The 16,563-nt window shown below is 36.3% G+C and overlaps 3 protein-coding genes across 3 annotated transcripts; 1 reads left to right on the top strand and 2 right to left on the bottom strand.

Moving 5' to 3' along the window:
* Nucleotides 1-581: 581 nt before the first annotated feature.
* On the bottom strand, nucleotides 582-5,106 carry LOC106344373 (vesicle-fusing ATPase-like). Its single transcript, XM_013783768.1, has 21 exons — nucleotides 4,831-5,106; nucleotides 4,503-4,598; nucleotides 4,348-4,429; nucleotides 4,225-4,275; nucleotides 3,920-4,093; nucleotides 3,672-3,826; nucleotides 3,475-3,583; nucleotides 3,266-3,365; nucleotides 3,116-3,171; nucleotides 2,903-2,968; nucleotides 2,747-2,829; nucleotides 2,447-2,580; nucleotides 2,116-2,326; nucleotides 1,905-2,033; nucleotides 1,770-1,830; nucleotides 1,636-1,695; nucleotides 1,502-1,560; nucleotides 1,334-1,421; nucleotides 1,127-1,249; nucleotides 931-996; nucleotides 582-835 (listed from the first exon to the last, which is right to left on the bottom strand). The coding sequence occupies exons 1-21, from the start codon at nucleotides 5,013-5,015 to the stop codon at nucleotides 695-697; spliced, it is 2,229 nt and encodes a 742-aa protein (XP_013639222.1). The 5' UTR covers nucleotides 5,016-5,106; the 3' UTR covers nucleotides 582-694.
* Nucleotides 5,107-10,744: 5,638 nt separating this feature from the next.
* Nucleotides 10,745-14,091, bottom strand: LOC106293072 (dihydrolipoyl dehydrogenase 2, chloroplastic). The gene is made up of 15 exons (XM_013729070.1): nucleotides 13,759-14,091; nucleotides 13,492-13,638; nucleotides 13,177-13,311; nucleotides 13,007-13,112; nucleotides 12,805-12,929; nucleotides 12,581-12,706; nucleotides 12,416-12,496; nucleotides 12,102-12,164; nucleotides 11,938-12,012; nucleotides 11,785-11,863; nucleotides 11,604-11,704; nucleotides 11,414-11,527; nucleotides 11,205-11,318; nucleotides 11,032-11,103; nucleotides 10,745-10,941 (listed from the first exon to the last, which is right to left on the bottom strand). Exons 1-15 carry the CDS (start codon nucleotides 14,044-14,046, stop codon nucleotides 10,891-10,893), a joined length of 1,677 nt encoding a protein of 558 aa, XP_013584524.1. The 5' UTR covers nucleotides 14,047-14,091; the 3' UTR covers nucleotides 10,745-10,890.
* Nucleotides 14,092-14,356: 265 nt separating this feature from the next.
* On the top strand, nucleotides 14,357-15,943 carry LOC106299821 (outer envelope pore protein 16-2, chloroplastic). Its single transcript, XM_013735830.1, has 7 exons — nucleotides 14,357-14,554; nucleotides 14,654-14,705; nucleotides 14,806-14,886; nucleotides 15,034-15,065; nucleotides 15,339-15,372; nucleotides 15,467-15,537; nucleotides 15,644-15,943. Exons 1-7 carry the CDS (start codon nucleotides 14,432-14,434, stop codon nucleotides 15,788-15,790), a joined length of 540 nt encoding a protein of 179 aa, XP_013591284.1. The 5' UTR covers nucleotides 14,357-14,431; the 3' UTR covers nucleotides 15,791-15,943.
* The last annotated feature ends 620 nt before the right edge of the window (nucleotides 15,944-16,563 follow it).

Below are 16,563 nucleotides of genomic sequence, written 5' to 3'. Positions count from 1 at the left end.
ATTTTTATGTTAATTTTCGAAACTTTATTTTATATAGTATAGATTTGTACATGATGTTTTTAACTTTGTAAGTTTAACTTATTTGATAATTATTTATATGAAATAAAAAATTTGGTAATATTAACATTTTTTGAAATATCAAATTGAAAAACGATTTGGTATATTTTTGGTGCTTTAAAATAATATGTGAACATTCTCAATGATTTATAATATCAACTTATATATAGTATATGTTAGTTTGAATATTTTCAATAGTATATAACCTAAACTTTGAAAATCATGAGTTTAAATTTAGATTTATATAGTTATACTTGTTTGAAAGTCTTGTATTTTTAAATTAATTATTCTTTTCGTTATTTATTTTTTAATTTTCAAAAAATATTAAACATTATGTAAACTTAATATAGTATTTATATTTTTGTAAATTTACCTTATTCGATATTGATTTATATTTTAGTTTGAAATAAACATTTTTTGGTAATATTAACATTTTTAAAAATAGTAAACTTAAATAATAATTTGTCATACTACGATTGGTCGTTTAAATCCTACGTGGAAGATCTCGATGGCTTATAGCCTCAACTTTTATATAGTATAGATTATATTACGAAATAGAGTTTAATATTCCAATACGAAACTGAACCAATTTTATTACACAACATAAATACGAATGTCTTAACTTAGCTATTGTATTCTAATTTTCTGTAACTTCCTCAAGGCAATCAAAGAAATGATTGAGGTTCAATTTCTCCTTTCTGTTGTAGATCGTCTCTTTAGACCTGCCGTCTCTTTGTGCTGCCATCTCGATAAGAAAGTACAGCTGCTTGATTGGAATCTATGTGAGAAAAAAAAATTCACAAAGATTAGTGATATATCATACTTACGAGTTTTATTTACTGATACAATATAAAATGAGACTGAGCCACATACATCATTAAGGGCTTTGGAAGCTTCTTCCATATCATCATCTGAGAACACGTTTAGTTGCTTTAGCACCTGAAGCATGCAAGAACACGGTGGGTTGTTTTCATGCACCATTTACATATTATTATACTTTGGCGTAAAATAAAAATCAAATATAGCCTCTCTTTTTAACTTGAATATGAATAAACTTGTTTAAAAATACCTTCTTGGCATCCTCTGTCCTAAGTAAAGGAACATCATATGTGACAGAAAAAGCTTTGCGCAAACCAACAGCTTTCAAGAAAGTTAATTCACTTGTTGTACCAAGTACAAGAAGTTTGCTCCCCTGTAGACAAATCTACCATGTTAGTGACATGTTTCTTTGTAACTTAAAGATTAAAACTTTTTCTTGTGTAATTAGGAAACAAACCTCTTTGGGAAGGTGGTTGAGATATATCAATAATGTTTGAAGGATCATGTTTGAAAATCGTGGTCCAATTTCTGAATATTCCAACAACCTACAAATGTTATAAATATTCAACTTGAGTTACGAAACCAATAAGTGTAAGATACAAAGAAAATAATATGCACCACCGACCTTTCAATATTGTCAAGGATAACAATACTCAATGGTGATTTGTATGCATCCTCAAAGACCTGTTCATTCATACCAAACACAAGTGTCACTAGAAAACAATAGAGAACAAAAATATACGAGTGTCAAGCTAGTACCTTAGCAATGCGCGCAGCTTTTGTGCTTTCCTGAAGACCGGCCATGGTATCTGCTGAGACCTGAACAAACACAAGAGGCAACATTTTTATAAAGGTAAAAAAGAAAAACTAATTAAAGAACGAGCTTTACTTACTATTTTAACATATGGGAAGTTACTGTCTATGCCAATGGTCGCAGCTAAAGCAGTTTTCCCACTGGCCAAGAAGCTTAAACATTAGAAAACGCATAGCTTGGATAATCTACTTTTAAGATGAAGTATGGAAGGTACCTTCCACTAGGTCCCTCAAGAAGACAAGTGACTGGAGGACCAGTTTCGTTGGAAACTTGGTCAACAAGAAACATGATTCTTTGGTAGATAAGATTTTGCCGATCACCACAGTCCACGAATCCCTTGGGCCTATAATACATGTAAAGCATTAGCCTATCAATATAAAATATGCATGAAGGGAGATTATCTTTAACATCACAAGAAATTTTACCTGCAGTTTTGAAGGGCCTTAGGAGAGGCTCCAAATGCAGGTTTAACTTCACGTAATGCTTGAAGAAAATCATCCATAGTAACTTTAATATTCTCTTCATCCACTGGTTTGGAAAGGTCTTCAATGTCCAGATGTCTGTTCAAAGCATATGATGTTGCACTTTTCACAACACCTTCAAGCTCAGCACCACTATAGTTCTTCGTCTGAGCAGCTTTCCAATTACAAGATAGGACAAATCATGTCAAGACTCAGAATTTATACTACCAAGTAATAATATTCCTATGTCCTAACACATAATGCTTTGTTTTGTTAAAACATGCAGAAATCATACCAAGCTCTTGGAGATTGACATCAGGAGCAAGGAAAGAATTTTCCTTCATCATTTTCGTATGAATATGAAGAATTTGTACACGTCCAGCTTCATCAGGGAGGCCAATCTCAATATGAACTTCTAACCTTCCAGACCTGTAAGCATGCAAAACTCAAAACATTAGTCCAGTAACTCAAATCTAAAGCTAATGTACATGCAAAAATATATAAGAAAGTCAGAATATAAACTACTTTAGACTATAATAATTGGATAATATAAATGAAATGATGACACTACTAATTAGCAAAAGGATGCACAGACCTTAGAAGAGCTTCATCAAGCATATCCATCCGGTTTGTCATTCCAATAACTAAGACATTGTTCAAGGCCTCCACACCATCTATCTGGAAATTAACAAGTGTTAGCCTTATCTTAAAAGACTAAACAAGTACAAGAGCTTCATCGTTGTTGGCTAACCTTTGTCAGGAGCTGGTTTACAATACTGTCATGGACACCTGTACCATCCCTGCTTGATCCTCTTGACTGAAAATTTGTACAACTTAGTTTTATCTCAATAAACGAACATTGTTCACAAAATCATATGCTAGGATTGATATTTTATTCTACAAAATATGACTGTGTTAAATTTTAGTTGTCCAAATTGACAACAGCTTGAATAAAGCAGATTACCTTACAAATAGCATCGATTTCATCGAAAATAATGACATGGAGCTCACTATCATCACCTGAAAAGTTTAATAAGAGTTGCCAAATTATCACACTGATGGTAAGAAAAGGAAAACATAAAAGCACAAAGCAGGGTAAACAATTCTTCCGCACCAAGGGTTCTCTGGTCATTCTCAGCATCAGCAAACAGGTCTCTGACATTCTTTTCTGTCTCACCCACAAACTTGCTTAGCACCTCAGGACCATTCACAATCTATCATGTCAAGAAAAGATAAACGAAGGCTTTTAACACATGTATACTTCTAGAAGAAACCCAACAAAACAGCTCTATGAGGTAAGTGTGAAGTAGATTAGAACTATACCTTCGGCTCCTTTCCATTTAGCATTTTTCCAATTTGGCGGGCCATCAAGGTCTTGCCAGTACCGGGAGGTCCATAAAGAAGAATCCCTTTCACGTTCTTTGCCCCAATTCTGTAAGATCAAAAGAATAAACTTCAAAGGGACGCACATAGCAGTAATAACTGTCAAAAACTGATTGAAGAACGAATCAGAAGAAGACCTGTTCCTGACGTGAAGAGGATATGTCCGATAAGCAAATGCTCTTCGGAATATCTCAACAAACTCTGCATTTAAGCCACCAATGCCCAGAGACTCAAGGTTGAACTCCTTTTCTTTAAATATTTTGCGAGTAGCAGCCTCTCGTTGGTTCATAATCTGTATACCAAGTTACACAAATCAGATTTTGAATTGATGGCATTGTCACAATCAAGTGATGAGACAACCAAAAGAGTTGATAAGAAAACAGACCTTTATACCACTTGCATTTGATGCTTCAAACACAAAATATGTATCGTTACAGATCATCCCTCTTCCGATACCACTTTTTTTGTTCCAATCAGCCTCTACAACCGCTTGGTCGACGGTAAGAATGTAATTAGTTCCATGAAACTCAAATGTAACTCTCTGTCCTACTGTGAAGACCTGCATATAAGCATGCATAGTTTCAATAAATCTTGACATAGTGACATAGCATGACCTCAGAGTATACAAATCATACATTAGGAGACAGGACACATAAAGACACAGAGAGCAAGAATCCAAAGCGTTTTTACCTGATACATGAATTTCTTCTTGAGTTGGGTTGAAAGAACCACAGCATCAACCTGAAAAGTAATATCCATCATACATAGATGTTCACAGCTCACAAGAGCTGTAACAGCAAAAGAATGAGTTACCTGTTCATTTTTAGTACCCTTCTTCACAAATTGTAAATCAAGTGCCAGCAAAGTCAGGTCAAATTTTTCAGGAGGAACGAATCTGCAAGAACAGGGTTTATTTAGGGTCTATAGACCAACATATAAACAAACAAAAAACTGTGGGAGAGACTTACCTGGCGATGGTTACCATGTCATCAGCAGAAACTCTAGCATGTCTTCGTTGAACAGCATTAAGAGCAATGGTTCCATCTTGGATGCTCTCATGTCCAGTATTCAACAGTTAAGTTAAAACTCTAAACAAACAAAGTGATCCGACAAAGCAAACAATTCAAAAACTAAAACTTGGTTCTAATATGTGACAGAGGAGAAAAGAAACAAATGATCCGACAGAAACAAAAGCTTGGTTTTGATTTCAACAACCGGTTCCGGGAGGAACAAGTGAGTAAATAATGTTACTTGTCAAAAAATAAAACAGAGGTTTGTAATGAAAAAAAAGGATATGACAAAGAAAGAGTGAAGACGTCAGCGACGTTGGCGAGGAAGAGATCGGTGCCGGGAATGGCGAACTGAGAGAGATCAGAGGTTGAGCAGTAAGCCAAGTTGGTGAAAGCTAAATGTGCCTCCGGCGTGGTGGTCACCTTCATGGTTATGTCGACAGAAGATTGTGATCCGGAGCGATCGGCCATGGAAAACTTGAACAAGAATAAACAGCGAGTAACGATGAGTCAAAATATTTTCCCTTCGGACAATGGGATACTCGTGTCTTTTTTTTTATAATCCCAAATAATTTATGAAGAAGCACAATAAAATAAAATAAAAATAGGTAACAGAATATTTAATGGAGAAACTGGCTAATAAGACCATATTCAGAATATATTTTTCCTTTTATACCTTTCACTTTATACTTTTGTTGTCTTAAGAAAAAGACTTTATACTTCTGTCTCATTATACCTTTGATTATTTTTAATACGAAATTAAATTTAATAGTTATGCATGTATATAGTTGATACTTTGTTTATTTATTAAACTAATAATTTATGTAATTATTACAATATATTTTAAATATATTTAAAATACATAATCAATTATATATTTAATAAAATTAAAAGTAAAAATATATTCATCCAAATATAAGTTAATTTCCTAATTTTATTTATGTAATTTATATAATACTTTAAATATATTTATAATATATAATCAATTCTGTCTCTATTAAAATAGTACAAAGATAAAAAAAAAGATATTTCATTAAAATTATTATTAATTTTCATATTTTAATTATATATAAAAAATTATAATAAATGTAAAACATATAAAAGTAAAATAAAACTGATGAAATTAATAAAAGTAAAATTAATATATATATATATATATATATATATAAACTTATTAATATTGTATATAACTTTAAAATTTTGCAATACATATAAATAAAAAGCATAACAAAACGCTTTTAACTGTAACTTATTAATTGTATATCAGTCGAATATAAATATTAATTACATTATAAACAATATCAAAATTTTAACAAAATAACAACTACGTATTTTATAATAATTATATACTAAAAACAAAAAATATAAAATACATGTTCTAACGATAACATATGGTTAGAATATAAATTATAACCTGTTCACAACTTATTGTTTATCTAAGATAGATGGTAGAGTACAAGATAGAACATAAATTAACGTTTTAAATATTTTTTCTAAAATACAGTGCATTGCTTACAATATGTATTGGATGTGGTTAGAACATAAGCTAGTGTATTCTACATTTAGATAGATCATAGAGAAAGCATTACATAATGTATACTAATCTGCCTAAAACGTAGAGGAAAGTTAGAATATACATTATATCTTTGTAGAAATGGTTGTAATATATATTCTAGAAAACCTAGACTAGCAAATACAATTTTTCTAAATAGTTTTTGTATAGTTAAACATGTTAAAATTCACATGAGTTTATAGATTTTTATATTTTTCAGAGTTATATATAATATTTGATAATTATTTTCATTTAATATAAGGGTAATTGTGTTCAATATTGACAAAGTGATACAAAGATATATATAGACAAATATATTGTGGGAATCGAGATTCACACTGTCAATTTTAGTGAACGGAAGAAAGCAAAGAAAACCCTACTTTCCTTAAGGTCCCAGAAATCTACTAAGCCAACGACAAGTAATCAAAATACGAAAGCGAACGAAAGTAAAATAAATAAATAAAAGAGCAAAGCTGGAATGATCTTATTTCGAATCTGAGTTTGCGCGTTACAACAGGTGAAAAATCCTTGGTTACGAGAGCTGTCAGCGTGTTCTCTAGTTATAACTTCCTAAGACCTTAAGACCTAGTTGAGTCGCAACTCGATAACAACGACGAAAATTGCCTAAATTGTTCTAAGTGCTAAGTTTCTGTGAATTTTTTTATCTCTTGTACTCCTTGCCTTGGCTCTCCTTATATATGCTCCTACGTCGGTGCCCTTTTCCTCTTCTGCCCTCGATTTGAGCTTATCGTTTCGTGAAATTTTTTATTTATCTTCTCGATCTTCATGTTTATCTTCGGAAATTTAACATTTATCTTCTTTTCCTTTTATTCATTATCGAGACCGAATAGACCGATTGCTGTTGGGCAAATTCTCGTCGTAAGTCGTAAGTGGGCCTTTGCCGTTTTTAGATCTTCTCGGACCGTCTTTCGACTTAAACATTTTTACGATTTATTTTGGAGAAATCATCTTTTATACGACGTTGGTTAACATACTGTTGGTTCTATGGTATTATGAAAACTAATCGTATAATCAAGATAATGATGTCAAACTAACCATTGTTGGTTCATACGATCGATTCGAACTTTTACGAGAAAACAATTCTTTGCTATTTTTATCGTAAAATTTCAACGGAAACTCCAATCGAGACGAAACAAGATACAGTTCGATCCAGACTTGAAAGAGAGAATTACGAACCAGCTATTAGGGCAAGACAAGTGAAAGATCACGATGTAACCTAGTGCAACATGAGCGGAGCGGTGCAGTGTCGCATGTTGGTGACATGGGCGGAGAGGCGTGGTTTCACATGTTGGCAACATGGAGAGAGAGTGGTGGTGTCGCCTGCTGGCGACATGGAGAGAGAGTTGTAGTGTTGACGTGATGCGACATGGAGAGGAGTGGTGGTGTCGCCATGAGGTGAAATGGAGAGGGAGTGGTGGTGTCTCCGTGAGGCGGCATGGGCGGCATGGAGAGGAGAAGATGGTGTCGCCGTAAGACGACATAGAGGAGAGGGCGGTGTCGCCATGAGGCGACATGAAGCGGAGGTAGTGGTGTCGCCTGTTGGCGATAGGTATGTCAAATGGGCAGGTTTTCTGTGGGCGGCCCGTGTCCAAATTCTTATGGGTTAATATGGACACACCCATATTAGACCACATTTAAATGGGTATAAATGGACAAGTCCAATTGGGTTCATGGACAAGCCCAACTGGGCTCATGGACAAAACCGGACAAGACCATCTCGACATTGGGCAGCCCAAATAGCTAAAATATTGAGGTTTAGGAAATTAGAAAAAATTACAATTTTAATTTGTTTTACCAAAGTCATAAAATCGAGTTTTCGCCAAAACTGAAAAATCATATTTTCCCGTAAAAATTGCATTTTCTCCATCAAAACCATAAAATCGTTTTTTCCGCCAAAATTGATAAATCGCAATTTTCAGTTAAAATTACATTTTCTCGGTCAAAACCGCAAAATCACGTTTTCCTGAAACCGAAAGTCATATTTTCCATCAAAATCACAAAAATCTCAAAATCAAATTTTTTCGTAAAAATTTAAATTACAAAATAGTAAATTTTAACTCTATAATTTATACGAAATTTAGTATATTTCCATCTTTTACACAAAAAATTAAGTTATTTATATTAAATGGGCGTCTGGACCCCATGGACAGCAGCCCAACTGATCATGGTCCTTTTTCGGTATGATCTTATTTGAACATGGTCCTATTTGGGTGTTGACCAAAACTGTCCAGCAAAAAGACACGTTCATATGGCTACGCAGATAGGCCCAACCCGCCCATTTGACATCTCTAGTTGGCGACATGAAGAGGAGAAGGTGGTGTCGCCTCATGGTGAGACGAACCAGAGACAATGAGACGACGAGAAGTTCGGACGTGACGGTTTCTCGTTTTATCGTATTTTTGGAAGTCGTTTTGTAAGAGATCGAGTATATCTTTTGCGAGAGCTCGTTACTTTGAATCTTTTTCAAATCATACGAAGTTTTAGTTCTCACTCTCTTTTTATTTTAAAGAGAGAAAATGTTTCTTTGGTAGTTTCCAAGCATCGATTTCGTCGTGACCGATTTTTGACTCCAACAATTAGCCTCCCAGCTTGCTAGAACAATGTTCTAGCGAGGGTAAAATGATTTTCACCGAAAGGTATAGTAGGTTTCCCTCATTTTTTCCTTTTCTACAAGTATAGAGTGAAAATTTTATTCTTACTTGCTCATACTCTTTTCTCCAAGGAACTTTCCTTAAGGTAGAAAGTCTTTCTCTCTCTTTTTCTTCAATTGTTATTTTCATAATGTCTCCAAGCAAGAAAACGTCTGAGGAATGAGGATGCATTGCCCTCTTCTTTCGATCCCAAGAGTGGCGAAATTGTTTTCGTACCGCATTACATTGACCGTGAAGAAGTCGCGGAGTATTGGTTTGCCACCTGCGGTTTGGAAGCACCTCCACCCGAGCCATGGTGCCCGTCGACTTGTAATTCTAATGTGACTTGTGCTATGTAATATAACTACGTTTTGCTGGATTACTCAGAAATTGGTTCACCATTTTACAAACGTCGTTCATTTTCCTCAATCTGCTCAGCCTCTTCGGGAGGTTTGTTTTTGCCATTGACTTAAAGTTCTCTTCAAGAATTTTTTCGGTTTAGTAAAAGAAAAAAGAACTTTTCTCTTTTTTTAAAAACGACCATAACAGGTTTCGATGAGAATTGCTGCGATGGCGGCAAGTCTGTGGGCTGATATGGCTATGGAAAGTTGGTTTGCATCCGAAAAAGAATAAGGCTGGTATAAGGTTGGCTCGTTACACTTCACAAGCTCATCAGGTTCAAACAGACCAGATAAAGCCCGTCTAGGCCACCATTGAAATGGCAGCTCGATGAGATGGCAGGTCTAAAGAGACTATCTTCTTGTCTTTAGCAAGCTGCAGAATACTAACATCTATCTTAGATTCTTACAGGATCAACTAGAGCAGCATACTCAGCCACTGAACCAACGATAATATTAAGCAAACTGGCCCCAAAATAATATTTAGTCTAATCGGCTCAGAAGCATATGCTTCACCTTCTTTTATCCAGAACCGGCTCTGCCGATGAAATATATATTTTGTACTGATGAGATAAAAAATAAAATCTAAAACAAAAATGACTCAAAAAATTTATTGAAGCAACATCATGAAAAATATATGAGCATTACCTAGAAGCTTAAACTGAATCAAAGACTCGTTAAAGCAAAACAACCTTTAACTGAAGCTTCATGTCACTCATTGTAGGGGTAAAATCTCTCATACTGAGCTTCAAGCCCTCAGTAGTCGGAGCACCCTCACTTTTAGCAGATGTGCGGTCATTACCTAGCTTGTGGAAGTCAGAAAATGAGAAGTATGCCTTTGGCTCCTTTCCATTAAACATTTTTCCAATTTGGCGAGCCATCAAGGTCCAAAAAGAAGCATCCTTTTATCGTGCTTTTCTCCAAGTCTGCAAGATCAGAAGATAGACTTCAAAGGGATACAAAACACATAGCAATAACTGTCAAAAGTTCTTGAAGAGAGAATCTCAATAGAAGGAAATATTCTATAAGCAAATGCTCTTCGGAATATGTCAACGAACTCTGCATTTAAGCCACCAATGCCTAGAGAGTGAAGGTTAAAAGAGAATTACAAACAATGAAGATTGTAGTTCCTTGTCCGAGCAACTGGCTATAGAAAAGTAGAAAAAAACAAGAATAATGTGTCATAACAAAACATAAGATAGATGCATGTGTGGCCATTGCAAAATGAATAGTATCTTAAACTGTTTATCATATCGAAGTCCAAGTTAGAAACCGTTGCTGACCATTCCTCATCTTCTATGTAGCTCCATGAAAATGTGTAGCCTCTATCATACTCAACCAAATCATAACCTATTAAAAGATTCAATATAATATGACATTTAAGTTATATTATCTGGTCTGGAGGCGTGAGATTTCCATAGAGCGTCTTGTCGTTGGTCCTTTTTTTTGGGAGGATCGTGGTAGGTTTATGAAGAATAAGCATTATTTTACAGAGATTATGCGCTAAAGTGATTCCCAACTATTTTCTATTTTGGATTTCTGATCTATGGTAATAATATTTTAATTATGTGTCTCTGTCACAATCTGCTTGTTATTCTGTAATAATAATGACCGAAGATATAAAATAAGAAAAAGAAGGAAAAACATTAGAACAAGCATAAGTGGATACATAGCGAATGACGCTAAAACACAAATGTCTTGGAACACAAAACTTTTGTTACAGGCTGTTGATCTCAAGATTCTGTTTATACAGTAGCTTTTACACTTTGTGGCGTTGTTGAAGCTGGACTTTCGACCTGAAAGGAGATAACAAGAGTTTGGTTACTTAAAGTTTTGATTTCTATGGATAAGGGAACTGCAAATCTAAATCCTTGTATTTTTTTTACCTTAGCTGCTTTAAACAGTTCGTCTACAACTTCAGACAAAGTTGGATGTGCATGAACCGCAAGTTTTATGTCCTGCAAGCACATCACAAAAGCCACAACAATCTCACAATCTAAAGCTTAATGATGAAAACGAGGAAAAGGTTAGTTTGCAAGCAAGAAGATTGCCCCCTGACCTGAATGCGTGTTCCTAATGCGATAGCGTTGGATGCTTCATGGATAAGATCAGCTGCATGCAACCCGAAGATATGAACTCCTAGGATTTCACCATTGTCTGGTCTGTATATCATCTGTTGCACATAAAGAGAGCGACTTCTCGGTCACTCCATGACTACAAAACAACTTTCTTTACAAAAATAAAATTCAATTTAGTTCTTCTCTTTACCTTAGCGAGTCCTTCTCCTTCATTTTCGGCTAGAGCCTTTGTGTTTGCCTTGAAACTTGTCTTGGCAATACTTACTTTAAATCCCTCTTTCTCAGCTTTCTCTCTCGCTTGAGGCTGTGAATTGCAGAAATGGTTACCCACAGACAAAAGGTTAAGTTTTTACAAATCCACTAAGGGTGTCTAGCGTTACCTCTGTCAATCCCACCATGCTGATTTCAGGATGAGTAAAACAAGCGGCTGGGATGGTAAGATGATTCAGCACATGATCTCTACCTGTGACTTGCTCCACCACTAGCCAACACCAAGTAGATTGCACACAGAGTTTAATAAGAAGCTGGTCAAACGTAATGAAGTATTAATAATGAACTCACCAGAAATTCCTTGGGCACTGGCTGCATGAGCGAGCATCAGTTTACCATTGGCATCACCGATGCAGTACAGGTTTGGAACCTATCAACCAAGAATGTCTCGGTAAGAACTGGTGGTAAGACATACTAAGATGTGCATATGAAAAGAACACTAACCAGCTTTCCGTTTCCGTCGATAACACGCATTCGCTCATCAACTGGTATGAAACCTCTCTGCGTAGCTACATTGATCTGTGTGGAAAACAAAGCGTGACGGTTATTTCTTTCATAACCAAATAAACTCAGAGAACCAGAAGATGTGGTATATTGTTCACTCTTACGTTTTCAAGGCCAAGACCATTGGTGAATGGAGCTCTTCCTGTAGCAATAAGAGCAGCGTCCACCTTGAAAAAAGGGAACATAAGGTCACACTTTCAGTGCAAGAGAAGAAAATAAATAACCCATAAAAGACATTTGTAGGGATCCACTGAAAGCATGTAACAGGTAGGACATGAGATTAAGTCGCATGTATGAGTACTAAGCAGCAGCAAAATCATTCTCTTTTGCACCATCATTAATCCTTCTTCCAGAAAATAACTTTATAAAACTAACAGAGGTTTTTAAAACCTCTATTTTTATATGACATTTTCCCTACCTCCAAAGTATCCTTGGGTTCCTTGGTTTTAGCATCAATCAGCTCAATCATCACTGGTCTTCCATCTTTTGCTGGAGTGATCTGTAAACAACAAATGAAAGATCCGTAAACATACAGTATAAGAAAGAAATTATACATAGAACTCCGTGAGATAAGCAAACTTACTTTGCTTGCAAACACTCCAGTATGATAGTCAATTTTTCTTGGATTTATCAGAACCCTTTGAGCCAGCTTACTGATCTCAGGATCAAATCCAGGCATCAGCTGATCCAGCGCCTCAATAAATGTTACCTGCAGAAATAATTTTGTTACTATTTAGATAAAACTTACTTGAAAGCAACAAACAAACACTACTTGCTCATAATCAGAGTACAAAATCAACATGGTACCTCACTTCCAAGGGCGGTGTAAACATCACTGAACTCAAGACCGATATAACCACTTCCTACTATCGCAATCCAATCAGGAACAGACTCCAATTTCAATGCATGGTCACTTGTGATAACAGTCTTTCCTACAGAACCAAAAACATAAGCAACTTTAAGTCGCTTGCTACGTTTTAGGTTTCGAGAGGCTCCTCCGCTCACATACCATCAACTTCTATTCCTTTAGGGACAAACGGTACAGATCCAGTTGCAATGATTATATCTTTGGCGGTGATAATATTGTCCTTTCCATATTTAACCTTTTGTGGCCCCTGAACAAAGAGTACAATTAGGATCGCCAATCAAATCATACCAAAAGGACAATAACATACTAACCAGAACAGAGCCAAACCCTGTCAATATGTCAACACCAAGCGCCTTCATAGAATTGGTAAGATTATTCCTAATTTTGGTAGCCAGGTTATTCGCATGGTCAGCCACACCCTGACGGTCATAACCGGCAGCTGAAACCTGTTGTCCACGGTCGAAAGAGAAAGCAAGATAGAATCAAAGCCAAGGAGATAGATAGTACTTGTTTCACAGTTGACACAATAAATCAAAATCAAACTTTTCAGCATCTACAATTATCATTTCATAGGAGACCAAGGATCTCATATGAGGCAAGCAACATCAGTTGGTGGTATTATTTACCTGCAGACCAAAGGACTTCATGTGATGTTCGTTCTGAAGTTCCCTCATCCGACCACTAACAGCAAGAAGAGCTTTCGAAGGCACACATCCTCTGTTAACACAAGTCCCTCCAACAACATCTCCCTCAATGATGGCAGTTTTGAGTCCCTATAAGAAAAAACACCTTTATCTATTACACAACTACTTTATTCTATTACAGAACCCAAGTGAGAGCTTCGCATTTGGCATAGACTAAGAAGGATCTGTGGTAAGAAAGAAAGGTTAAACCTTCTCTACGGCGTGCAATGCAGCTCCGTGGCCACCAACTCCAGCTCCGATAATGACCAAATCATAATCGAACGACTTATTCGAAGGAGCTCCATTGCCACCTGCAGCGGCGGAGACTTCGATCCTTCTACTTTTGACTTGGAAACGGCAAGAGGTTAACTGCTTCGACGGTGAGAAACCAAACGCCTCCCGCCGGAGATTTCTCGGTGAGGCATTCGATGAACAGAGCGGACGATTGGGTAGAGTAAGAGAGGACTGTGAGAAGGAGAGAGAGAAAGCTGATTGCATTGTTAGACTGTGAGAGAGAGATCTGAAAAATGGGAGTGACGGAGATGACGAGTATAGCTCGCGAGAGATATCAAAGATGGGACACGTGGCACTTTGTCGTCTTTAGACCGGAGATTTTACAACCCCTGTTTAGATCCTAGGCCCATTGGGCTTTTTATCTAATCCTTTGAAGTTAGTAATTAAGAGACACGTCACGAATGAGAAGGGTGAAGTGAAGAGTTCAAAGGTCAGACTCCGACACGTGTGGGGAAGAAGAGCACGTGTCGAGAGAGTAGGAAAGCTCTTTCTGTTCGGTTCCACATTCTTCTCCCTACGTTGTTGTGAAGAGAGAAGTGTTTTAACACAGAAAGAAAGCAAGAAAGAGAGAAACAACAAAAAGAAGAAAATGGAGAAGAGTGGAGGAAGAAAAGTAATGGATGAGATAAGAAGCTTTGAGAAGGCGAGTTTATTCGATCTTGGCCATCCCCTTCTCAACCGCGTCGCCGACTCCTTCGTCAAAGCCGCCGCTGTAAGTTCTAAGTTTTCAGATATACGTGACAATATATGTTAAAGATGATATATTTGTATGAGGAATTAATATATGTTTAAATGGGATTAAAATATTAAGGTCGGAGCTTTGCAAGCTGTGTCGAGGGAAGCTTACTTTACTGTGGTTGATGGTATAAATCTCCTGCCACTTTCTTATTCAGTCTAAAAATCTGCCAGGAAAATAACAGAAGCAGTGAAAATAAAACTTTGATTTGATTAATGATAACTCAGGGACAGGTTTTGACTCGAGCAGCATGGGTCCACCGTCTGAGGACACCGGCAGCAAGAAACATAGGTTCCCTAATCTCAGAGGTCCGTTAACTATCTCATGCACTCGCAATTACAGTATGTACCGTATTTGGTTAATGGCATATATTATTTGCGTTGTGTCATATATATAGTACTTGTTAGTTATAATTTGTATTGTGTTGTTAATAGTATTTGTTGTTGCATTTTCAGGGGAAAACAACAGCAAATCTCTAGAGGCATTGGTGAGTTTTTTTCTTTTTTTTTTGCTAAAATTTGGAGAGGCATTGGTGAGTTTTAACTGAACGTTAATTTTTCTTTTCTTTTTAAATGTATATCTAAAATTCGTCCGCATGTATATACATATTATGTACGTGTATGATGTGCATGTGCCATATGTGTTTTGTGTGATATGTAATAGAAAGTTTGGTAAGAAGAAAACAAGTGTGGTCATAGGTTTGTGAATTACACTATAAGTTTCTAATATGTAATTACCGTTTATATTGGCTGGTACTTAGGTGAAGAACACAGGAAAAGAATCTCTCCAGTGGGGTGAGTTTATATCTTTAACTAACTGTTGTAGTTTAAAATCAAATAGAGATTTAGCTACGGTTGTGATGTTGATTGATGTGATATGGTGTGGTAGGGCTAGCAGCTGGATTATACTCCGGTATAACTTATGGTATGAAGGAGGCTCGTGGAGGAGCTCATGATTGGGTGAGTCTAATCAACATTTGTCTTTTACAAAACAAATGGTTGTTACCATCATTGTATTGTCAATGCGATGCTCTTTACTTAATTTGTAACCATACGTATATCGCAGAGAAACAGTGCAGTGGCTGGAGCATTGACAGGAGCGGCACTGGCTATGACAACCTCGGAGAGGACAAGCCATGAGCAAGTGGTTCAGTCTGCTCTTACCGGAGCAGCCATTTCCACTGCTGCTAATCTCCTTTCCAGCGTTTTCTAGATATTTTTTCATTTTAAGGTTGTTATTTGTGTTAGTTTTAACATAAATATGTCCGTCTCCTCTCTACGTGCCTGTGAAGACTAGGATTTGTCTGAAACTCTCGAAGCCACACATCACAATAATATCACATTTTCCTCCGTTTTAATTGTTCTATTTTCGTTTGCGTAAACTGCGTTGGGAAAATTAGTTGGCATTTCTGAGTTTAGAAGAGAAAAGCCTTATCCTATGGAAGTATGCTCGTTTATATATACTTTTATGGTCGTTTACCACAATCTTTTTTTTTTTCTCCGGAAAATCCATATATTCACGAAACTTTTAGCCACCAGATACAACTTTTTAAACCAACAACTCCTAAACTCGTTATCTCTCAAGTCCTCTGTTTAACAAAAACAGAACGTAGCAAAATACAACAAGATAGCCACTAACCTCAAGTAACTCCAAAAAATTAGAGACCACGACTTTCATTTACAAAAAGCTCAAAAAGCCAACCCGGGTGACCACTAGCCATATAAGATTGCCATAGGTTTTGCTTGATAACGCTCTGTGCAATGAAAGTTGCCCCTCTGTTCTGATCTCTAGACACCACCTTCCATCTAGACCCCATTATAACTCGAGCCTGCAAATTAATTTCATCAACTTGAGCAAGAAAGGAAGGTCAAGCTTCTGGACGATTAATCGCACCAAACAGCACTACAAATTCTCCAATCTCATGCTCCTCATACATTCTACAGTCCATAAGATTGTTTGCATTTTAGCCATGTCTTTGGATTTGA

This window comes from Brassica oleracea, chromosome C1 (assembly GCF_000695525.1).
Source record: "Brassica oleracea var. oleracea cultivar TO1000 chromosome C1, BOL, whole genome shotgun sequence".
Lineage (NCBI taxonomy): Eukaryota > Viridiplantae > Streptophyta > Magnoliopsida > Brassicales > Brassicaceae > Brassica > Brassica oleracea.
Note: the sequence above shows the minus strand (reverse complement) of the source record. Positions and strands in the feature narration are given on the sequence as shown.